Raw genomic sequence first — 25,869 nt, 5'->3', positions numbered from 1 at the left:
TTATTATCAAAAAGACAAGCGATAAATGCTGGAGGGGATATGCAGCAAAGGGGACCCTTGTGCACTGTTCATGAAACATAAATTGGTGCAGCCACTATGGAAAACAGTACAAAGGCCCCTCAAAAAATTACAAAGAGAACTACCATATGACCCAGCAACTCTACTTCTGGGTGTATATTCAAAAGAGATGAAATCAACATCTCAAAGAGATATCTGCACCCCCATGTTCATCGCAGCATTATTCACAACAGCCAAGACATGGAAAAAACCTAAGTGTCAGTTGACGGATGAATGGATAAAGAAAATGTGGTTTATATATAATGGATTATTATTCAGCCAAACAAAAAGAAGAAAATCCTACCATTTGCAACAATATGGATGAAACTTGAGGGCATTAAGCTAAGTGAAGTAAGTCAGACAAAGAAAGACAAATACTATACGATGTCACTTGTATGTAGAATCTTTAAAAAAAGGAACTCACAGAAAGAGAGAGCAGATTGGTGGTTGCCAGAGGCAGGGGCTGGGGGTTTGGGGGAACGGGTGAAGGTGGTCAAGGGGTACAAACTTTCAGGTATAAGATAAATAAATTTGGGGGCTGTAATGTACAGCATGGTGACTATAGCTAACAATACCATATTGTATACTTGGAAGTTGCTAAGACTGTAGATCTTAAAAGTTCTCACCAGGGGCCAGCCCATTGGCGCAGGGGTTAAGTTCACACGTTCCGCTTCTCGCTGGCCCTGGGTTCGCTGGTTCGGATCCCTGGTGCGGACATGGCACCGCTTGGCACGCCATGCTGTGGTAGGCATCCCACATATAAAGTAGAGGAAGATGGGCACGGATGTTAGCTCAGGGCCAGTCTTCCTCAGCAAAAAGAGGAGGATTGGCAGTAGTTAGCTCAGGACTAATCTTCCTCAAAAAAAAAAAAGTTCTTACCACACACAAAAAAAGTGGTATCTATTGAGGTGGTGGATATGTAACTAACCTTACTGTGGTAATCACTTCCTAATATATACATATATCAAATCACGTTGTACACTTTAAACTTACACAATGTTATATGTCAATTATATCTCAATAAAGCTGGGGGGGGGGGAGTCAGATCAAAGAATCAATAATCAGAATGGCTTCAGACTTCCCATGGGCAACATTGGAAGCTAGAAGACGATAAACAATGCTTTCAAAATCTTGAAGGAAAAGGACTTCCAAGCTAGAATTAAACCCACCAGAATGGAAAACATTGGAGAGGAAACAACCAAATTTTAGAAACTGGAAAGTAAATAAAAAAACAAAACTGAATCTTAAAATTGGCAATTGAGAAACCTGAGAATAAAGAATTAGTGGCACAAGGAACCTCTAGAAATGGAGGTGAAGGAAGGGCAGGGGCTGCTGGAAATACAGTTAAGTGCTAAGCATTTAGTGGGCCTTTTCAATTCTGAAAAGGTATGGGCCTAAATTCTGGGAATTAAAAATGTAGTTCTACTAACCAAACCAGAGAACAGAGTGAAAGTGTTTTTTTTAAGATTGGCACCTGAGCTAACATCTGCTGCCAATCTTCTTTTCGTTTTCCCTCTTCTCCCCAAATCCCCCCAGTATACAGTTGTAGGTCCTTCTGGTTGTACCATGTGGGATGCCACCTCAGCATGGCTTGATGAGTGGTGCCATGTCCGCACCCAGGATCCGAATCGGCAAAACCCTGGGCCGCCGAAGCAGAGCGCGTGAACTTAACCACTCAGCCATGGGGCCGGCCCCTGAAAGTGTTTTTTAATCATGTTTGGTAAGTTACTGCAAGACATGTTTTACCAAAATGGGAAGAGTAAAGTAGAGAAACAGGAAGACAAAAGAAACAAGAAATGGGAAATCCAAACCCAAAGAGTGGTAAAGGGGAGCTCCAGTACGGTGGTGAAGGGAGACTCCAAAGGGAGAGGTGTGGAGCAAACCAGTCCAGAGGTCCCAAAGGTCCCCAGGGAGAAAGCTTTTTCAGGGTGATGAAATTGATGGAATGCCTGGTGCAATTCAGGGGCAATTCAGGGGCAATTCAGGTGCAATGCTTAGGGGCAATTCAGACTCCTGGTGAAGGCTTAGGGGTCAAATTCATAACAAGTACACAGAAAACCAAGCAAACAACAAAAATGAGAAAAAATACAAGACAATTATTAACTCCTGGGGGGAACGCTGTCAGAGAAAGAAAAGGCAATCATGGTTTACAACATAGCTCAGCTGTGGCTAGTGTTTACATAGCCATAATAATGTAAATACTGAATACTGACTGAATACTAATCAAAATTATGAAATAAGCATATCGGGGGAGTGAAGGATGACTTTCACAGTGAGAATTTAATAGAGAATGCCTAGAACTGAAATACCTAGCATTAGTAATAAGTAGATAGAAATAGAAGTTAAATACAAAAATAATCAGCTGAAAGGTGAAATGGTCACTCCCGGGAGGGGAAATGAGGGAGAAAATAGGGAACTACCATATTTTGTGGCCAACTTTGTGGAATCCTTTGACTTTTAAACTGACCATGTATTACTTTGATCTTAGAAAGATATTAATATGCTGCAGTGACAAATGATGAGGTAATAACCAAGCATTCATTCATTCAATAAACATTTAGTGTGTGCCTGCAGTATACCAGTCCCTGGGGATTTGAAACGGGGCGGCGGGGGGGGGGGGGGGGGGGCACTGAATCCAGTCTCTGTTCTCCCCCAGCTCACAGTCTGGGGGTTCTCAACACAGCCAGGGGGGCAGCAATTCACTCTTTTCTAGTGAAGTGTTAATAAGGTGGAGAACAGCTACCTGGACCTCTGCTTGTCTTGAAGTTCAAGGTTTGCGGCTAGTGGCTTCTGTTGGCCTGCCCTGGGCAGGGGTACCCTGGGAAGGTTGCTGTTGGCTTAGCCTCAAGGCAGGACGGTACCTGAGCAGTTGCAGCAGAGAACTCCTCAAATAACAATGGCCCCCTTACACAGGCAGTCGGCAATGCGGGGTACATTTTCTAAAGCACTACAGTGACCTAAGGCTTGTTTCAAGCACGAGCGAGGGTCAATGTGCCGGCTGCTTTCTTGCATAACCTCATTTAATCCTCACGACAGACTATTTGTGGTGAGCACGATGCAGTCTATACAGAAACTGATATATAATAATGTACCCCTGAAATAACACAATGTTATAAACCAATAAGACCTCAAGAAAATAATTTTTTAGAAAAATCTTCCATTTAAATTTTTTTAAAAAAACCTTCTGAGGTGGCTATTATTACTATCCCCACTTTCTAGATGAGGAAACTGGAGCCCAGAGAAGTTATGTGACTTGCCTGAGGTCACATAGCTTGTAAGCGGCAGAGCTGAAATTCAAACTCAATTCTTAAATCCATGCTCTTTGGCCTCAAGACTGGAATTTTTCTCAGTCATTGGATTGAGAGTTCCAAGACCTGGATTCTAGCTCCTGCTCTACCATTAATCAGCTGTGTGACCTTAGGCAAGTCCCTTCCCTTGTTGGTGTGTGTTTCCAGACATGAAAAGTGGAGAGAGTTGGCTCAGATGACAACTAAGCATCCTTTATACTTCAGCAATCTACGTTAGGATGGGGGAAGCCAAAGGGAAAAGGAAATGTATGAATGTGGTGCAGAAGTAAAGACTCTTTCCTCCTCCGAGCCTCAATTTCCTCATCTGTAAAATGGGAATCATTAAGACATACATCACTTGGTTGTTGAGTGTATTAAATAACATAATGTATGAAAAGTACTTAGCACTCACCCAGGTCCATAGTAAGTGCACAATAAACATGAGTCCTTCTTCATTCCCATTACTCACATGCTTACTGAGCCCACCACGTTTGGATTCCTGAAAGCTTCCACTTCTGGTAAGGCCAAAGCACCATGTTTGCGGGAAGCAGAGAGATCAAAGCAGAAGAAAGGGAGTCAAACAGAATTACTGTCTAACAGGAATGTGCACTGTCGCCCTTTATTGGTTTTACATACGAGTTAGTTGACGAATACTTTCAGGAGCATGTAAGTGTGAAATTGGAAAGCATCATTGCAGGACTGCCACGAGCCACTGCACTGGCGATATAAAAGGGGGTGGAGGAGGGAATGGGGTGGGCCAGGCAAAGGGAGAAGAAAGGAGAGACACAGACAAGCAAGGAAGGTGAGCCCCAGGTGTGGAAGGACAAAAGATACTGGCCTGGGGAGCAAACTGATTTAAAAGTTCAAAGCTCGTTCATCCCGAATTATTATTGCACACTCTCATTTGACTTTTTAAACATGCCCCCCCACCCCACCCCCAACCGTGCTTCACTCAAGACATTTCCTCTGTGTGGAATGCCTATTCCTAGCCACAGATGCTCCTCAAGGCCCACCTAGCTTTCAGGTCAAGCTCACATTGCCTCTTCTTTCAGAAACACTGACAGCATTCGTGGTTAATAAGAATGTAGACTTTGGGTCGGCAAGACCTGCTTTTGGAATCAAGTTGGGTGAACTCGAGCCCAGTTTCTTAACCTCTCTAAACCTCAGTTTCACAGTCTGTAAAATGCAGATACGTAATAACAAACTCGTAGGGTTACAACAAATATTTAATGAGAGGATGCACGTGAAGCGAAGAACCGCCTGCTCAATCAATGTCAGCTGCTGTTATTTTCGCTGTTGTCCACGTTCCAGTCCCACCTTCTCTACGTCTCAGGTGTAGCTCCTGTTACACTGAACTAGAATTACTGACAACCCTGGGTGCCCATCCCGCTGTCCCAGATGGAAGGAACAACGCTTTTATTTGTCTTTGACTCCCCCAAAAGAGCCTAGAACACTACCTAACATGTAATAGAGGCAGAGTAAATGTCATTTGGGTTGAATGCAATGACTACCGAAATCCTCAAGCTCATGATTATTTACTATTTCAAGTAGAAAAACATACTAAACAATTGGCTAAAGGTGACCAGATGATCATGGCAAGGTTCCCTGTCGTGCTTGGGATGAGAGTGGAAGTCTCTGGGAACCCATTCTGTGGTGGGGACCCTTTGTTCCAATAATAATGAAAACAAGAACAAGAATAGACAACATGTACTCAGGATTCACTACATCCCAAATACTAAGTGTTTTACCCATAATGAATCAATTAATCCTCAAAGCAACCCATGGAAAAGGGGCAATTTTCATCCCCATTCTACAGAGGAGGAAACTATGTAGAGTGACAAACTTGGCTTGCCTGGGTCTTGAGGGTTCTTGGGATGTAAGACTTTCAGTGCTAAAACTGGAAAAGTCCCACGCACACTGGGATGAGCGTACCCCCAACACTGAAGCACACACATTAATGTCCCAAGGTTAATGAATGACCAGCCATGATTATAAACCCAGGACCCCCATCATCTCTACTGCCTGTAGCTAGCCACGTGACCTTGGGCAAGTCATTTAACACCTCTGGGCCTCAGTGGTTTTTGTCTTTTAAATGAAGGGATGAAGCTAAATCAGCAATGGCAAATAAATGGGAAACCTTGCCCACGGCAGGCAATAGCGATTGATTAGGCCAATTCTCCAGAACCTGGACCTCAGAATCCTTCTTAACCCAGCACACTGGGCATTCACAACCCATTTGTAGGAGCTGATGTGTAGCATAATCTCTAAAGCCAGCAGCTTTATCTTCAAAGTTGGTTGGTGCCAAACTAGCTTCCTGAAATCGTTCTGGTCTCTCAGGATTTGGCATTCAGACGAACATCCAAGGACTGCGAGCAGACAGACAGCAGCGGCAATGCCAATGGACGGACAGTCCCCATAGACTGGGCACTCCCTGTATCCAGTATTGTGCTACGTATGCCTCCCAGTACAGCATGGTGAACAAGAGCAGGGACTCTGCAGAGACTGGGCTCAGAACCCTGGCCCACCATTTACAAGTTGGGTGATCTTGGGCAAGTTACTTAATCTGTTTCTCAATTTCCTCAACTACAAAATGAGGATTATAATAGTACCTACCTCAGAGGGTTATCACAAGGATTCAATGAGGTAGTATGTGTAAAATGCTTAGCACGTGTGTTAATTACACGCGTTAATGTCATCAGAATCCTCAAAACCACCCTCTGAGGTGGATATTCTTATTTAACAGACGAGGGAACTGAGGTTCAGAGAGATTAAGTTGCCCAAGGTCACAGAGATAGTTAGGCAGCAAGAGCCGGATTCGCATACTTGCTCCGAAGCTTTTGCTTTGTCACATTGCATCTCAGTAAACATTCAAACACTCAAGGAGTCGATGGTGACATAAAAGTGACTCTTATCTGCAGGGACTTGCCAACCTGGGACTTTATAACCTGTTTTTTCCTGACCAGCATCACTTTCCCAGCTGGCTCTGGAACATCGCCTACTTTCACCCGTTGCCCATCCACATCCTTGGCAAAATAGAGAGATGCCTACAGATTTGAGCATCAGCCTGCAGAAAACCAGAGCACACTGCCAAGTCTCCAACTTCCAAGACACAGGAGTCTTTAAGATTCTGATTATTGGTCTTCCCATATCAGTAAAGTGAATTTTGTTATTTTATAGATCTGCATCTTCCAGGGAATTGAGCAAACACAGATTAGAGAAAATGGGTAAAAGGATTAAGCTTCTAGGTACCTATGCTGTATCTTATCTCCCTCACTCCCCTAGGGATCCTCCTAAACATATATCTCTTCTTGTCTTAATAACCATAGTTATTCACAAAAATATCTATTCTGGTAAACATTAAAGTTCCTAAAGCTAATATACTTCTCACCATGCTATTATGTCCAAAGAGAGTGAGCTCGTGCCCATGTTTCTAATTCATTCCATCTAAGGCTTTCTTTTTAAAAGCAGGAAAGGTGCTTAGCTTTACCAAAGATGGGGCTTCGGGTCTAACACTAGTGAAAAAGACCAGAAATTGGCTCTATTCCTGCCTCTGCCCAAAGGCTGCAAAAACCCCAGGTTTGGTTGTTATGCAGGTTGCTGGCTGGAGCTGATCAGGCAGTCTGAAACAGGTGACATGGAACTGGTGTGTTCTTCCATTCAGTGACTCCACAGTAGGACATGACACGAAAAGGCCCACCAAGATCCAGAGAACAGCAAGATGCAGGATGTCCAGCTCTCCATCTACATGTTCAGAAACCAGTTCAGTGGCTCCGACCCCTCCTCCTTACCTCACAGTCCAGTAAGAAAGGCAGGCAGGAAGAAATGATCTGGAGAAACCTAGCGATGTGTTTTCCTCCAAAGGCTTTCACGTTGCTTATTAGATAAAGTCGGCTCCATCAAGACCAATTACTCTTTACATTCTAAATGGTTCCTTCCTTCTTAAAACTGTTATGCTCATGCCGTTTCAAAGGAAAGCAACCTCTTGGTTATTAACTGTGACTCTCAATGCACTGCCAAGGGAGGAGCCCAGAGTTATCCAGCAGGGGAAAGGGTCCTAGCAAGTAACAGTGTTTTTACCTCTAAAGTTTGCACTGTGAGCATGTGTGTCTAAGAGGGGAGAGCAGATAAAAACAACTCCCAGGGAAGTGCTTAAGGAGAGAGGCGGAAATGTTGAAAGCAATTTTAACAAAGGAGGTCCAGAAAGGACCCAAAGGGTAGCAGGTGGTAGACCTGCCTTAGAATCTGAAAGATCTGGACTCTGCCACTTAGTGTGTGACCTTGGAGAGGTACCAGACCATCTTCTGTCTCCTTCTCTGAAAACTGGTGATAACAACAGTGTATTTTCTCCAGGGTGTTATGAGACTTAAATGAGATAATGCAAGTCAAAAGCACAGTACCTCGAACTGGAGGTGTTGTTATTAATCATTACTATTAACCAGTTTGCCTTTCTTTACATGCCATTTTACACTAACATTATTTGACAACTAACATTTACAGAGCACTTACGACGACTAGGCACAGCGCTGAGCTCTGGGTTTCATAGGAAAATTAAGTCTTGGTTTGCTTATATTAACAAGCCAGCCTTAGGTTTGGGAGTATTAGTACTCTCTCACAGGTTATTAGGAGGATCACGTGAAAAAATGCCTCCCATGAAGTTTAGTATAGCGCCTGCCATCTACAAAGTCCTGAAGAAAAGGCAGACAGTCACATGACGGGCAAGCCCCATCTGCCTTGGTAACAAACGAGGGTGAGAGGGTCGACCTGAATCTGCCTTTTTGCCTCCCGCTTTGACCACATGCTTTGCTACCAGCTCTCACAGCAAAGCTAGCCCCTAGCCTACAGCAGGGACTTGGCTCTTCCAGAACAACTACAGAAAAACCCAGCAGCTCAAGAGCTTGAAGGCTGAGGCGATTAAAACAGAGAAAACTAGTCAGGCTAGCAGTTACCCCAGCGAGCAGTAAAAATTGGAAGGAAGCCTAGGGGCTTGTGGGTGCTGGGAATGCTATTTCTTGATCTAGATGCTGGTTACGTGGATGCGTTCACTTTGAGAAAACTCAAAACTTCTACAATTAAGATCTCTGCGCTTTTCTGTATGAAAGCTTCGTTACAATAAAAAAATGTAAAAGTAGTGACCACCCTCTCCGTTATCCAAAGCTGTAATAAAGCAGCCCTTCCCAACGGGTATGCCACAACTGCGTTATAAGCATGCCCCATCAGTCACCTGTGGCAGCAAGCAGCTGCGCATCGCTCTACCCTCCAGGGAGCTGTAGAAATACTATCACTTTTGGATAAGATTGGGAAGTACTGCTCTAGAGTACCAACGCAACAACATCTTCCTCAATCACACGAGTGAGTCTACCTTAAGGTTTTTCCTATCGCAGGTCAATTTTATTTCTCACTTTTTAATTAGACTGCTTTTATCATCTCCAACAAGGAGAGAGTACACTACAGTTAAGGGTCAGCACACCTAGACTGCTCTTTGTAAAACTCAGAGTCAGCCTTCGCCACGTCGTTCCACATCTGACTCATCATAAGGAGCAAATATCTGGTATATCCCTCCCTCTTCCCCAACTTCCTTCTCCCACAGTCGCTGGAGGGAAAATCTCAAATTTCAATCATTTATCAAGTCAATGCATATAACACAGACTACATGCTGGTTTTCTCTTTGAAAGTTTATTGTTATTAAAAACAAAACCTATACTTTTTACATCTTACATTCACCTCTCAGAACATTTATCGGTACCAGATTAATGATGTCATATAAAAAGCCCACCAGATGCTTGAAATGGCTGCAAATTTTTTTACCATGTTCTGGTATTAAAGTGGTTTGAACTCTTTGGAAAAATTGGTATAACATTAATACCAAGATTTCAAATTCCCAGATTAGAAACAAGATTTTTAAGTCAGGAGGAAATTTAGCAAAGATTCAAGGCTAAAAGGAAATGTTAATAGAAAAACAAAACCAAAAATATTGTAAAAAATAGGATTTTCCCCCTCGAGTTAGGTAAAAAAATGCAACCAATCCCACCCCACCCCCAATATTTCTCTTAGAAAAGTCACCAAATCCTGAACACAGGGTCTTGCACACATTGTAAGCCGCTTGATTTGCAGATCAGCCTCTGGGATCTTACACTGGCCCCACTTACAAGTATTTTTTTAAAAAATTAAGTTAGGTAGTTAGACATCCATAAATACTGGTATGCAAATGAATGAAAACATCCTGGCTTTGGTATGGCTACAGAAATCTGGAAATTGTCCAAGAGGACACTGGCTTAGGAGAGAGGGAGTCTGGGTGGAGGGCACATAAAAACCCCCAAGCAGAGGTAAAATAAATATGGGGACATATCCATAGCAAACACTGTGTATAATACTGAGGCAGACGCCTCAAACAAAACACACGGAGAAGTTCCTGATTAGAACAACAAATGTAAAGGTTCTTAATCAGAGTAACACACATACAGGTTTTTCATCAGAATTGTTCAGACCAACTTTTTTCCAAGTATCGCTTGTAGGAAATAGTCTGAATTTGGGAATTCATCTGGTTCACCGGGGTCTAGTGAGAGACAAAGACCTTTTGGAATAAGTGTGGCCACCTGGGCTAAAAGCAAGCCCCTTCTTATTCTAGGAATTTCAAAGTCTGTTTTTCCCCTCTAGTTCGCTTCTGCCCACCACAAAAGTACCTCCACCTCCTAACAAGGGAGCTCTTCCACCCCTGGGCAGCACAGGGGCTGGGCAGCACAGGGGCTGTGGACTTTTCATCCCTAGGGGGACTAACATATTAAATCTTCCGAGACTGGGAATATAATTTACTGTGCTGTGTCTCAAGTCTACTTCACATTTCCCCCCATCCTCACTAGATCAGGATTAAGGGTTGGGAGGATATTGAGGAGCAGAAGGCAGTGATGGGGCTGCGATCGCGTGAAGCATGGCCCGAAACACTCAAATTTACAGAAGAGCAAAGGGCAAAGCACCCACACCCTGGTCTTCAAATGGTGATTTCACAAAAGCACAGAGATGCCACCAGACAAGGCGAGGAAAAAAGGCAACTTGCTGCTGCTTCGATGCTGCACCCCCAATGGTCATCAATACAATCCTTTCCTAAAAAACAAACTTTGGTGTGTACTGTTAGGAAGACAAATAAGATGATCATTTAAAAAAAAAAAAACCTTTGATAACAACACACACTTAATATATCTAAATAAATTTCTATCACAGAGCACTAGATAATAACCAATAGCTACCTGACAATCTGGGATGTTACACACACTGGTGACAATTCAGGAGAGGTCCTCCCTTACAGCAAAGGCCACCAAGAAGAAACAAAAGGTGAAGCCCCTGTTTACTGTGGACTTGGTTCACTACAGTAAACATCATAACAAGGAGGACCGGGGGGGGGGGCAGAAAAAACACAGAACACCCAGGTAACTTTTAATAAACGAGCATCATTTATCCTGTTTTCTAAATAAGACTCCAACACCAGAAAAAAAATGAGAGGAAAAAAATGGGTTATAAATTAACACAAAAACATAGCTGTACAAATCTTTACTCCGAGTGAGTAAGGTTTGGTCTCTGATGAAAGCCAGGACTTACGAGAAGCTGATTTACTTGTCATCACAGACCCCCAGGTTGCTTTGGGGTGTGTACGTCAAGGGACAACATGGAGAGAATCACTTGAGACCAGGGGAATTAAGATTTCCTGGGGAGTCTAAGGTCTACTGAGTTCCCACAGAGGCTAACACTTGCTCAAACCCCAAGTTCTTTAAACATCTTAAGGTGGCAACCAGAACATAGAAAACCCCATCACCCAACGAATCATTAGTCCAACTATGGGAATGAGGGAGAGGGAGCAGGGAGTGCAGGAAGGCTGTTTCATCAGGATTCACTAGGAAGAGCGCTGGCTTAGTGGAGCCACGGCAGAGCTTTCTTTGTCTTCAACCTAGGCCAGATCTCCGGGGAGATCTCCTGGGAGGCTGGGAGTGCCAACAACAGGGTTCCACGAGCTTGGAACAGCCAGTGTGCAATACTGGCATCAGTGACAAGAGGGCACTTTGAGTTATGAGTGAGAGTCTACAGATCACCGATTATTGCACTATCAATCCCACCTCCCCACCTACAAGAGATAACCCAATCATCAGCCTGTGGCAGGTCCCACTCCATCTACCTGGGAGCAGGGGAGAGAAATGAACTACAAACGAAAACTTCTGAAATGACCACTTCTTGTTCCAGCTTGAGCTAGAACAAATGTGCTTGAATAAACCACCTGCATTAAATAACATTTAAAATATGGTACCTTCAGCACATTATGAATATGAAAGGCCCCCTCCCCCAAGCCCGATTTACTTCAGTGCACGTAGGCTCCCAGGCATATTTTTCTGTCGTTCAGCCTGTGGAGTAGATGGCATACGCCAGATGTTACACCAGGCATTTATTTCTCCAAGAAGGCTGAGAGCCAGGAGAATTAATCTCCTTCTACTAGGACCTCTGCCCCAAGCTTCTGGGCAAATAGTGAATTGGGTTCAACAAGTGAAGTAGGTACGTGATCCACTAATCAGATTGAAAGCATGAAAATGCACTGCAGAGTGGATCTCTTCCTGCTCCTCTTCATGGCAGAAAGACCGAAAGATGATTAATAAAAAGAGATGTCCCTTCAAACTCAAAGGAGGCTTAAAAAAAAGGACAAAGTATAAGCAAAAACTAAAGACATAAGTAAATCAAACTCTCAGCACTCCCAAAAGTAAAACAGTCTCATGGGGACTGATGGCTGGAAGAAGGCGAGGCCGGAAAGAATGACACAAAGATGGAAGTGGCTGGCCACAAAAGTGCCGTGCAGAATCCACAACAGTGTTCTCCATTTTCCAAGGCCAAGGAGCAATTTCCAAGTTAAAAACTCTATTAAGAAGAAAACAAAACAAAACAAAACCAAAAACCACTCCAGAAATAGGGTCAAGGGAAGAACACTGTAGAAAGTCAAGCCGCTGACCTCCGGCGGATGACAAAGAGCCCGCGCTGAAGCTGGCCCAAGTAAATCCTCATCTTGGTGCTGTCACTTGTCTTCCTCACCCAGATCTGTGAGGAAGGAAAGGGAACAAGATGAGAGAGGGTAATACTGAGGAGCAAATCTTCCAGAGCATCGAAATATGTGCGTGAATTAGATGTAGGCAGAAAACTGGCAACCTCTTCCTGTCCACCTGTGAGGGCTTCATGGGCACCTCCTGCCCTTCAGCCCTCCCAAGGCTCGCCTTTACTGAAGAGGGCAGTCATCAGCCCTTGAACTGGTTTCTCCCAGCCAATCCTCTTGCACCTTTGATTAAGAAAATGGAAATCATGGGTTCCATTTTTGCCTTGATCTTAAGGACTCTTTCTGATTTGGTTTGATTGCAGCGTTATCAACAGTCAAGATACATATATTCATGAACTTAAACTTTCAATCAACTTTGGAAATACTTCCCTTGCCCCAGGGGACTTCCATATTATAGCCTTTCAATACTCTGGTTTCCTGGCAACGAAGGCTAATGGCCATGACAGGAAAAGGAGGGGAAAAAATGCCCATGAGTGAGCAAAGGCCCAATTAGGATCATGAGAAGGCTAAATTAGCCTAAGACAGTCCTTCGCTCCTGACCGTGTCATTCTCCCACAGATGTGATGAGATGTATGACATTCTGCAGGGCAGATGCATTCTTCCCTAGAATTGAGAATGAAATCCTGCGGCAGGGAGGCTGCCAGAGGTGACAAGTACACTCAGTAACTGGCATCGCTGCAGTCAGGGATGGGAAGGAGAGTCGCCTCCTCAGTCACCTGACGCACCTGAGTGAGGGGTTCCTGTGTGCCAGACACTGTGCTAATCAAGCTGAGCTTTTTCATCCTGAGAACAACCCTATGAAGTAAGCTCTATCATCTCCCCCATTTTATAGAAAAGCAAGGCTGAGTTCCGTGTCTGACGTGAATCTTGGCACCTGACAGCAAAGCCCCTTGCTCTTCTCCACTAAACCAGCCCCTGACTCTCACCCATTCTCTCATCTGTTTAATTAACATGCAATTTGATGGAGCCCAAAGCATAATTCTTTTAAAGATCCGCATCTCACCCATATAAGCAAGTACAATTTTACAGATATATCTCCTCCCTCCCCCATGCAGTTTTAAAAAAGAGTAAGTTTTAAAAAAGCTTATTCTCAGCACCAGCCCCATGGCGTAGTGGTTAAGTTCATGCGCTCCACTTCAGTGGTCAAGGGTTCACAGGTTCAGATGCTGAGTGTGGACCTACACATCATCAAGCCATGCTGTAGCAGTGTCCCACATACAAAATAGAGGAAGACTGGCACAGATGTTAGCTCAGGGACAATCTTCCTCACCAAAAAAAAAGGTTATTTTCAGTTTTATCTCAATTTCTTTAATGTAATTATTTAGTAATAAAGAGACTTTAAAATCAAATACACTGGTTTAAAAATAAAGTTAAAGACCTCAGATGAAGCTGAGTCTCTAAAGGACCTTGCAGAATCATTTTAAACTGAAAACTAACCCCAAGGAGGGCTGAACTGGGGAGTCACCTAAACACTCAGATCCACCCACCAAATCTGCCTAGAGTCAATTTACGCAAAGGCCAAGCTCCAGGGTCACTCAGGATTTGACCTGAAAACAAGCTGGAATACTTCCAGGAAGTGAGAAGTGTTTTTCCATGACCAGAGCTGCATGCCTCCAACGCACTGAGGCTTCTCCCCTCCAGGAGACGTGTCTCAGTGTCACCGTTTCCTTGTCAGACCTCGTTGACTCTATTATGTCAAAGGGTGACAATCTTCGACAGAGAAAAAAATCTAACTTGCATTTCTATTTTCCTGAAACATCTTGAGGTGTCACAGAGAAGAGTGCACTGTTCTGAGGTAGGCTGAGGGACCAGGAGGCTACACACGCTGCGTCAAGCAGCCCACACGGTCAGGCGCAAAAGCTCTGTCGTGAAATCGTGGTGCCTCTTGCTGAGGAACAGCAGGTCTGTTGGATCCCCTCTCCTGGTTTTGACTTAGCTTGAGGTGACACACAGATCCTGAGCCCAGAGAGGAATGACAGTCATTTATCTGGAAGGCTCTCCCTAACTTCTAAATAAACAATCATTTTGCAAACTAGTCACATTTGAGGGCATTTTCAATTCAGGAAGCTGGGACAATAGAAGAGGCTTAAGTTATTTCATAACCCAGTTTCATTAGATTTACTGTGCACCGGCATGAATAAGTTACAGAGGGTAGACACATAAAAATCAACTTCTTTGCAGACATTTGTGGACTGATAAAAGATCAAGCCAATCCAGCTATTAAAGTTTTAAACTTTTTCTTAACTACTAATAAGTTACACACTGCAGACATCCTCCTACTGAAGTGCTAGTCACATCATCCTTCAGCAGAACCCTCTGAGCTGACTTTAGAACCAGTTCCCATCTGACAGGAGAGACTGGAGAAGACCAATACCTACGGGCAGGAGCCTGGTAGCTCGCTGTTCAGAGGCACAACAGGACATGTCAGATTGGAAAGATGGCAGACAAATAGTAGTGTGGGGGTCAGATCAGGGCAGGATCCACTTATTGAGCACTTACTGTGTGCCAGACCCTGTGCCAGGTGCCTCCTTAAATCCTCACAGCATGAAACATATCTCAGTACACATGAAAGTGGTAGAGACATAACAAAACAAAGATGGAGTGTGTTCCACAGGCAAGTTCCATTCTGAGTAGCAGCAGGATTTGAATGCAGGTGTCACAAACTTGCCTTTTGTTCTTTTCTGTCGTCTAGCTAGTGGTTCCCAACTCAAGGATCATACAGGGAGTTCACAAATACCACAAGGAACACACAAATTCGCATATATCACAGTCAAGCAAAGAAAGGGATGATCAAGGGTGATTTTGCCCATGTGCAGTTTCTGCCTGAAAGTGCTGACTTCAGAACCTGACCCAAATTTTACACGATTCCACTGTACTTTCACGGTGGCACCTGCACTGCAGGTTCGTCACATTGTACTTGCTTAAAGGGGAGGGAGTCCAGTACCTACCTCATTGGCCCCCACAGAGCTGATGACACAGCTCAGTTTCTGGTTGTCCTTTGACTCCAGATAGATGGCTTGGCTCTTGTGGTACCTGCCCAAAACAGGACACGAATTTGTTTATTTTTAAACCACTTTAGCAAGGCATGATTGACACGTAAAATGCTGTACATATTTAACATACACAACTCGATGAGTCTGGGGATAAGCAGACACCCAGGAAACCATCACCACTATCAGGCCATAAACATATCCATCTCAGCCCGAATTTTCCTCCACTCTCTTTATTATAATTATTGGTTTTGGGGGTTTTTTTTGTAGTAAGAACACAACATAGGATCTACCGTCTCAACAAATTTTAAGGATACAATAAAGTATTGTTAACAGCACAAACTTAAAAAAAAAGGGAAGGGAGGGAGTAAAAACAAAAAATATAATTAAAAGTCTTAACTATATTTGAGGAAGAGTCTGGATTTCAGGTTTAATTTAAAGGCTTCCATCCTTGATTAGATTAGATGACCTCCTAATATTCTTCCAGACATAAAACTTACATTCCTTGGTCCCTCCTCAGAGGGGAAAAGGGGGCCGAGGAAAGAGCTGGGAAACTAGCTCTGTAAGTTTACTTTTTTTTGGACTAAGTGAGCCAGTTCAAAAAGTAAGTTAAAGCTTTTCGAGTAAAACCTCTGTTCCCACTTTCTGCCCCTACCCCAAAACAGTGAAGCAAGTTGGGTGGACAAAACCAATAGATGGACGTAAATAATTGTTCTGTTCTTTATTTTTCTATCTGGCCAAATAAGTCATTAACAAGGAAGGCCAAATTCAGCTCTCACTGTGGTCACTCATCCAAAAAATACTCATTAAACACTTACTATGTACCACTGACTATGCTAGAGGTTAGAGGTAGGCAGTGAACAAGGCCACAAGGACCCTGCAGAGCTTCAAACACAGCGGCAATGAAGAATATTAAATGATCACACCTAGCAAGAGCTAACTGGGTGAAGTTCTGAGTGTCATGACATGCACCAAAGGGTATCTAATTTGGCCTGGCCAGTCAGGAGAGGAGCTTTTAACGGAGTAGACAAGGCAGACACTCCCCTTTCAGCTCCTGTATCTACTCTCTTAGCCTGTAGTGCAGGCCCACCTTCAACCTCTACGAGTTCAGGGACAAGGCCAAGGATGAAAGTGAGGAAGCCAGGGCCAAAGCCAAAATGGAACAACAGCTGCCACAGGATGAAGGAGCAGCTGCTGGATGACAAGAGTTGAAACATCAGCTGAGCTGCTGCTGGCAGCCCTGGCCTGGACCAGCCCTAGTTCAGTCAGAACATAACCTTTGGTTCATTCTGGCTGCAGACATCTGGCTAAACACACTGACTAACTCATGTGAATTCCACCAAAACCCATCCCAAGCAAAGCACTGTATCTTTTCATTATTTCTGTGGGGGAAGAAGGTAGACTCTGTTTTGCTGGTATAATGAAATAATCTACTGCCAAGATATCACAGTAAAAGATGTAGTAAAAGATGTACTTCACTCCCACAATGAGCTTTTTTCAATCTAAGTTCCCAGCACTCTTTAACCTGCTACTTAGGAACTGAAGACTCAGGTTTCCAAGTCAATTTACTTCCTGAAAACACTGTTAAGAGAAATAGAATCATAATGCAATTAGAAGAATGAGATTGGTTTAGATCCAGTTTTAAAGTTGCTTTTGGTCAAGGATGAGTTGCCACACTGGGTCAGGGGACCTTCATTACACTAAATATGCAGTTTTACAAGGTCTGAATTGTACAAGGCATAATAAGGAAAGGCTGAGTGAATTCACAGCAAAACTCTAACTTGAGTTTCCCTCCCACATCTAAGCCAGCTCACCTATGTAAACAGTAATGCCTTGAGTAATGGTTAGAATAAAAATAGAGAGAGAACATTCAGTTATTCTACGGGGATTGGAAGTCATTAAAGAGAGAAACACACAAAACAACATGGCAACTAGCCTCAAGTCACTCTGATACTACTTTCTGAATGCTTTAATAAAGAAAGGTCATAGGTATGGCACAGAAGTACATTACTTGTGTGGAAACATGCTCAATATACTGCTAAGTGGAGGAAAACAACTATGTCCATTATGTTCCTGTGCTTGTAATAAAACACATTACATGTATATCATACAAATAGGAAAAACTGGGTAAATTTATATATTAATAAATGTACATTAAAATTTTATAAAAATATAAAATGTAAATTAAGAACGGTATTCCTCTTATTGCATAGCTTTCTTTTTTCCAGAATAAACAGGTATTAGTTATAATAAAAAGTAAATATTTTCTTATAAGTCATGGTACTAGAAAATACCTAAATAACAAAGATGGAGCGGAAAGAAAACAATGTCACAAATTACCGTCTTAGTGTCTGCTAAAGACAGCAGTTACCTCTGGAGACTACTCACACAATTCTCATGGATGTTGCATTTTCCTTCAAATGTGCTCAGAGCCCAAACCCCAACATACCTGACCGGCTTTAAAGTAAACATCAGAAGTGACAATGCAATCTGGTCATCACTCCTGAGAAGTGGTCTGAGACCTGAGCATCTGGCCTCCTCCCAAATCTACCTGCTCTGGGATCACCAAACGGTGGTGACTTGACCATCCACCACTGGTCACCATCTGCTCCAAGGGAGGGCTGGCAGCATGTTTCCCAAAGCAGCCCACTCAAGCCAACTGATTCCCAGGTCCTCCTGAAGCAGAGCCTCTGAGACGTCCAGGGGCTTCTCATGCACCACACAAGTCTTGGGGAACCATGACCCTGGATATCAAATCTATTAAATTATCTGAATTCTCTGAAAAAAAATAAGCCTCAAAAATTAATGAGCTCACATTGGGGGCATTTTCAAGACAAAACCAAAAAGCATATAACAATCTTAACATACAAATTTACTTTCCAATTTCTAACAACTAATAAAAAAAAAGGGGGAAAATTCAAACTACACTTAGACATAAAAAAAATGTTAAAAAACATCAACAGGGCCAGTCCCAGTGGGCTAGTGGTTAAGTTCAGCACACTCTGCTTCAGTGGCCCAGGTTCAGTTGCTGGGTGCAGACCTACACCACTCATTTGTCAGTGGCCATGCTATGGTGGCAGTTCATATACAAAAAGAGGAAGACCAGGGGGCTGGCCCGGTGGCACAGCAGTTAAGTGCACACGTTCTGCTTTGGCAGCCCGGAGTTCACTGGTTCGGATCCCGGATGTGGACATGTCATCGCTTGGCAAGCCATGCTGTGGTAGGCATCCCACATATAAAGTAGAGGAAGATGGGCACAGATGTTAGCTCAGGACCAGTCTTCCTCAGCAAAAAGAGGAGGATTGGCAGCAGATGTCAGCTCAGGGCTAATCTTCCTCAAAAAGAAAAAAAAAAGAGAGGAAAACTGGCAGTGGATGTCAGCTCAGGGTTAGTCTTCCTCAACAAAAAAAAAAAAAAAAAAAAGAGAGCAAAAACCAATAGAAAAAATGTACATTATCACTTTTTTGCCAATTAACTCATTTTACAAGCTGCAACTCATCTCTGCTGAAAAAATACTTTAAAAAGCCTTAGAGAACAAGCCCCAAGTGTCAAATTTACTTTATTAGTAATGGAAATTCTGACCTGGGAATCCCTACAATTGAGCTCTTAAAGCTTTGCCTCTACTACTAAACCCAATGAACTAGAATCACCACCACTATTAAGGAAGAAAGTAATTTCTTTATAAGGTGGGTCCAAAAGTGGGGTGAGAAGGGAGTAGAATTTATTTAATTTTGTATCCTACTGGGAATCCTGATATTAACCTTTCATTCCTCCCTCCAAAATAATGTCACGTTACCGCTTTGGAACCTCAATGAGTCCCAATTCTAGTTGTAAATATTCACTGCTTTGAGTTAACAGCCTTTTGTGTCAATTGAAGGTTGGAGGGTTAAATCCAACTGAGCAACTCGGTGACTTCATTTCTGATTCACAGTAACAGCCCCAGATTTAAAGTGAGAAGAGAAAAACCAGTCCGCCGGCATCATGAGTTAGTGAATTATTTTAAAATATCAGCCACTCTCATGGTACTTTCTAAGAAAGGTCATTAGTCCAAATTAAAATGTGAGGAAAACTTACAGCTGGATATAAAATGCCTTAAAGCAGTATAAAACCAAGGCAAAGGGAAGATGCTTATCTTTCAAAATGAAATGTAGCTTGATAAGCGTTCATGCCAAGATGGGAAGCCCAAATCACACTCCTTTTGCTGAAGTCATTTAAAACTCAATGAAATCTGTTTTGCCAGAAATACTGTTTCACCAAAATACTCCACACAACTGGAAAGAGCATAAAGCTATTAGATAACCTCTCAGGCCGTGACCGCTGAAAAAGAAGGAAAAACGAAAGCCCTCAAACTGCCAAGGACACAAAAGCCAAACCTCAAGAGCCTGGTACAACGGGAGAGGCTGGCTCTGCACAGAGAAAGGGTCGACCAGGACTGCCCAGGAACACCTTCCAACGCACAGGGAAGGGAGGACCTACCTTTCAACAAATGTGTCCTGAACTCTGACCACCAAGGCCAAAGAAGAAAAACGCACAGAATCCAGAAGAAAACGAGTCCCAAAGTTAACAAGAGAATAAGCTACTTTAAATTCATCGAAAAAGTAAAAAGCTCCCGGAGGCTTTATTTTTAAAATTTCTGCCACCATTGTGAGAAAGACAGTGAAATTCCTTCAAAACACTTAATAGGTCTAACACATCAAAGCTGACCACTCTGTTTACATTAGGAAACGCCACTGTGGATCCTTTCCTTAGAAAAACAAGAATTTCATTTTACTGCTTTTTCACCCTGAAGACACGTCTCACAAAATCTAAGGATTAAGCCTTAGAAAAAGGAAGATCTGAAGCAAAGCAATTACAAAACGAACATCATTTGAAATATTACATGGCTTTAGACTCATAGATCCGTAAAAATATTAGTGATAAATCTCATTATTTTTGAAGACGGTTCTTATGTGTGGGCTTGATCTTTAAAGGTTATTTGGTTTTCATTATTAGAAACATTTTTCATCTTATTTTGCCCCTCAGTGTGTTGAGCTGTTAGGGCCTGCCATCTAGTGGTGATGAGTTCTGATAAGTAATGTTAAATCAGATATAACTGGCCTTTTTGAAGAATGCCAAATAGGCAAATGAGAGGGGCAGAAGTCACTAAGATCAGGCTCACAGAGCAAGGATTCATCGTCTACGAGGTAGTTGACTCAACGCAATCTAATAGGTGGAACTGACTTATTTCAGGCAATGACTAGATGTCCAAGCATTTTTGCCAACTTCAGAAGTATACTATTATAAGGTAACCAACGAACACAACGTTGGGTATTTCCCCTTTAAGAAAGCTCAAAAAATTCAAAATAGCTATTGCTCTAATTTTGGAATTTTGGGTTAAATAAATATATTGCAATTCAAAAGATCATTACATAGCCTTTATAAATGATAATTACAGAGAGCCTATAATAACCCAGAAAAAGATTCTCCAAGTGGAAAGGCAGAACACAAATATGTGTCTACCATGACTTAAAGTGAGAAAGATACCGCCTGCATATGGACAATGAATAAAAGGGATATATCAGAATTAAAAGAGCTCTGAGAAGGTGGCAGGATCTGGAGTGACTTAATACCTAGCAGAATGCCTAATATAGAGCAGACAGTAAATGTCTGCTGAATGAATAAATGTATAAGCTTTTAAGCTTCTTTCATATCGTTTAGCCATTTCCTTCCCAATGAAAATGCTGGTAGTCTGACAGTTTCAAACCATCTTCAATCTAAATACTAATGTTTTAGGATACAATTCCCCCAAAATGTTTCCTGGAACACTTGTGCAGCGGGATGATGCACGCAAAAAGGTTACCTCAGTCAAAGAAAGAACACCTAATAAGATCTTAGAAATTCATGGCGCATATTAGCAAACCAGACGACCCAAAGAGTGCTACAGGGAAGAAACCATTCATCTTAAATAACATGGTCATCCCCCAAACTCAGTTGACCACAAAATCCTTTTTTCCACAGAACACCCATTAATTTTAGCACACAGGGAAGAGTTAAGAGGAGGCAGAGGGGCCAGCCTGGTGGCGTAGTGGTTAAGTTCATGTGCTCTGCTTCAGCAGCCTGGGGTTCACAGGTTTGGATCCTAGGCATGGACCTAGCATCATTCATCAAGGCATGCTGAGGCGGCGTCCCACATAAAATAGAGGAAGACTGGCACAGATGTTAGCTCAATGACAATCTTCCTTAAGAAAAAAGAGGAAGATTGGCACAGATGTTAGCTCAGGGCAAATCTTCCTCGCCAAAAAAAAAGAGGAGGCAGAGAAGGACATAAACCCTCTCCCCAGTCTACAAGGGGATCCACACAAGATGTGAGCCTGCAAATTCTAGTATGATGACAGCAGCATAGAGAGAGAAGGTGGGCCACCACCAGAAGAACATGTTTTTGGGAAACACTGCCTTCAGAGATCTAACAAGTAGTACCACTCAAATGACTCTTGATACACTTTTAAATATCACTCCACTCTCAGTACTATATAAGTTAAGCAGCAGCCACGCTCTGAACTAACAACCACAGACAGCCCCAGCCCTCTTTCCAAGTGGTTCTTCTGCGAGTCTTATGAGTAATCTGTGTTTTCCATAACATACCATCTTTTATCATAGTACAGTTTGCCATCTTCTATCCGAGCTTCAAATCTCTGGGCTGGAGACTCCGCAGGTGTGGCAGGCAAGTGTTCAGGGGAGGACGGGGATGCTGGAGGAACCAGAGATGTTTCAATGACTGAGCACTTAACAAACATGAGTCTACCAGCTAATATGCTTTAACTGAAATGCTATTAAAGGTGGAATAACCAGGATCATCAAGTTCTTACAGTTTTAATAAATAAGAATTCAACAATATTCTTGTATATTTCATCTAACTTGATCCTCGAGCAACCCTGTGTGGTAGGCAAAGAAAAGATTAACCTTACTGAACAGCAGAGAAATCTAAGGCTCAGGCAGGCCAAGGAATTTGCCCACTGTCACTTAGAGTAGGACTAAAACTCCAGGGATCATGAGCAGCCCAAAAGAGCAAGAACTGGGAAAATCTCTTTAAATTTATAAAACTGAAATCATTTCTAGAAATATTTACTACTAGGTAGAACAGGCCATCGGATATGTATGGAGTCAAGCTAATACAGTGCTAATAACTATGGTGGGTTCAAATGATCTAAATTCACACACTTATTCACACAACCCCCTTCCCCATCAATGCCTTCAGAAACTGAGGACCTCTCTGTGGACCACAGAGGCTCTCAAGAGTAAATTATTTAGAGAAAGAAGAATCTTATTTTCTTCCACAAGACTTGGTGAGCAGAGGGATGTGTGAGTAATCACAGTGCTTAAAACAAAATGTTTTGCCAGTTCAAAACTCTATTTTGCAACCTAGCAGAGCACTGACTCTCAAGTGCTGCTCTGGAAAGAACCACCGTGGGCACTTGGCTGGGCTCTTCTATAAGCTGGGACTGGGAGCAGCCTGCAAGTCCTTTTCAGAGCCAGGCCACAAAAAGCCACCGGAACAGCAGTGCCTAGTACTTAACTCCCCAAAGCGAGTGATACTGAAAAATCCTTCTAGTTTCATTTTCAGAAAGGGATGTGTACTTAAATCTTATGCTTGATGCCTACACAGAAGGAAACCTTTACCAGCCAATCAATCAAATGTCTCTTTTACAATAAATCCTAAGGAAAAGGCAAAAAATAACTTTAACATAGCTGGGTTAAAAAAAAAATCAGGGGAGGGTGTACTTAAGGTTCCCCTCAGTTTTCATGATGGCTACCTTAGACAAACCATGAACATTTTATTCTTAAAAACTGCAACAATTCCATGTCAGGTATGCGCAGGCTTTTCCAACAACGTGATATAAAGATTGCACAAATGCCCATAACATCATGCACTTACCTGGTCTCTTGGGCGACTTAAGCTGTAGGAAGAACAACAAAAAATCTTAGAGAAAATCATTTCAGATGCAACTTAAGATGTCAAATGTATCAAAATGATTTAACAACAGGTGAACAAAGTAAAGCAGAAAACCGTAGCAAGCCTAAGCTTTGAAATAAATCAGAAAATCAAACTGTACCTTATTTAACGTTCTCAGATCCTCCATGATCTGTTCGTCTGTTAACAAATAGTTTAGCTGGGGTGCTGAGAGTTAAAGGAACGTGTCTGAAAAGCACGGCTCCCAAGCAAACAGAAATCAACAAAATGGTAATAGTATTTTAGAATTTACAAAGTGTGACTATGTTAGATGATGTTTTTACAATAGCCTCCCTCTTGGAAGTTTTTGATTCCCCTACTAAATGTCGTGGTGCCCAGGAATATAAAAGAATTCACATCCCCCATCTTACAAACTTCTGTGATGAGAAGGTGGAATGAGATTCATTAGGTAACGACAACAACGGGAGCGCAGGACACAGTAACAGAACTTCACTCCGAATTTATGAAGTGCTCTTGTTCCAGAGATCTGAAGGCTTTCACACACACGTGGGCTGACTTCTCCCTAGTAACTGAAATCCTCAATTGTGAACATGAAGGGACCTGAAGTTTCCTGGTGCCCTTTCCTGGTGGTAGACAAATAACTGAACCATTTTGTGCAAAGAGCTATTCATTATCTCCTCAAGAGGAGAGAAACAAGCCATCCTCATGTCCCCTCTTCCCATTCCCATTTTTATGACAAAAGGGCTTTTTTACATTTGATTGAAATTTGCTTTAACACCAGTTTGCAATCCACTGTCTTAGGGATACAGATAACTGAGACACAAAGGCACATGTTACTGTCCTCATGTTACAGGGGAAAAATTAAGGCACATGAAATTTTCAGTTGCCCTTAAATCTCCAAGTGAATATTAAAACCAGGTTGAACTTAGAACACAAAGTACCTTTCCAAATAACCGTTCTCTATAAATCCCTCCCACTAAACACAGCAGCCATAATGAAATGGTCATCCTCTATCTCACGGATAAATACTTCACATATGCTTTCCAATCAAATATAACAATGTCTGTAGGACAATGGCCATACATATTCTATCGAATGGATAAGCAAAGGATTCCAGTAGTCTTAAGAAAAAAGTGATTAAGGCTTGACACAAACGGATATCAGGAGCAGGTTTTCTCCTCTTGTCTGGGATGGGGACGGGATCATTTGGTCGCCTCCGCAACTTTCTGGTCATGATGGGTTTCACTTCCATAGAATCTGTGGCAAGAATGGAATGGGTAAATCTATCCAACTCCCACCTAAAGTCAGTAAGATCTTCTCTAGTGTAAGAATATCCACCCCGCAGCCACCCAATCAGAACCGTTTTACTGGGGACGTTTGGTCCACACATGGCCCAAGCCAGACGCCCTCACCAAACTTCAGAGAGACAGTCTGTGCTTGGAGATTCAGACCGGCTGACCCAAGTGCACGTCCCCCTCAGAAGTGCAGCCCAGCCCCGCAGTCTACCACCGTAGCTGCTGCAGGCATCTCTCTGGCACCTAAAACCTGGGGATTTTCGTCCTCTCCCTTCAAAACAAGAGGCCACAGAGTGCTAGACTCTTGGGACTGGAAGAAACACTCGGATCATCTCAGTTGACTAATTCCTGCTGTTCCCACAGAGGGTGGGTGAACTGAAGCCCAGTGGTATAAAAGGCTCCTTTCAGGGCCATTGTGGCCTCAGTGCCAACATTTTTATATGAGCTCTTCATTTGCAACCTCAGAGTCTTTAGTTTATAACCTTTTGTAGCTACTTGACTATCAAGAATGATATAATAAAGGCCTCTTTTCATTCTTCTTGACATCTCTCTGCAGTCTGACACTGTTGCTGACTCCCCTTGCCTTAAAAATCTCTCCTCCCCTAGCCACTGCCACATAAATCTCTCCTCTTGTCCTTATTTGCCTCCCTGGGGTCCTTTTCGCCAGCCTGCTCCTTAAATGCTGGTGATCTCTGAGGTCTAGTCACTTCTCAGGCCTGTATCCCAATGAATCTCCGACCACCAATTCCAGCTGCACCCACCCTTCTGAACGGCAAACTTTCCCCACGACACCATACACTCTCCAGGTTCCAAGTGAACTCGTTTCTTCTCCTTGTTTCAGCTCCCAAGGCTGCCTCTGCTCCTGCATCTCAGGGGCATCACATCTATCCATCCTTCCCACCAGAACCAAATCTGTCATCTGTGATGTGTCTTCCTTCCTCAGGCATCAAAGCCACGAGATAATGGCAGTTCTGCCTTTTAACTACCTCTCAATTCCACCCCCTCATCATCTCCTCACCTCCCCCAAAGTGATCTTCCGAAGACACAAATCACATCATTTTGCATATCATTCATTAAATATTTCAATGACTCACCATCTCTAGAGAATAAAGGCCAAGTCTCATTTCAGGTCTTCCTCACTTCTCCTTAACATGTATCCTGTGTGTGAGCTTTTTGCTGGTCTGTTACCCTAAGGTACTGATGTTTATGCCTT

The 25,869-nt window shown here is 42.8% G+C and overlaps 1 protein-coding gene across 1 annotated transcript in view; it reads right to left on the bottom strand.

The window, feature by feature from the left end:
* Window positions 1-8,998: 8,998 nt before the first annotated feature.
* Window positions 8,999-25,869, bottom strand: part of SUDS3 (SDS3 homolog, SIN3A corepressor complex component) — a 34,142-nt gene continuing 17,271 nt past the window's right edge. Inside the window, exons 7-13 of the mRNA XM_046639964.1 lie at window positions 24,523-24,618; window positions 23,504-23,565; window positions 23,326-23,347; window positions 22,035-22,140; window positions 15,372-15,456; window positions 12,325-12,410; window positions 8,999-10,442 (exon numbers count right to left, since the gene is read on the bottom strand). Of these exons, the coding sequence (XP_046495920.1) occupies window positions 10,427-10,442; window positions 12,325-12,410; window positions 15,372-15,456; window positions 22,035-22,140; window positions 23,326-23,347; window positions 23,504-23,565; window positions 24,523-24,618 (473 nt within the window). The 3' untranslated portion in view covers window positions 8,999-10,426. The remainder of the gene's footprint in view (window positions 10,443-12,324; window positions 12,411-15,371; window positions 15,457-22,034; window positions 22,141-23,325; window positions 23,348-23,503; window positions 23,566-24,522; window positions 24,619-25,869) is intronic.

The sequence above is a fragment of the Equus quagga genome, chromosome 15 (genome assembly GCF_021613505.1).
Source record: "Equus quagga isolate Etosha38 chromosome 15, UCLA_HA_Equagga_1.0, whole genome shotgun sequence".
NCBI lineage: Eukaryota > Metazoa > Chordata > Mammalia > Perissodactyla > Equidae > Equus > Equus quagga.
Note: the sequence above shows the minus strand (reverse complement) of the source record. Positions and strands in the feature narration are given on the sequence as shown.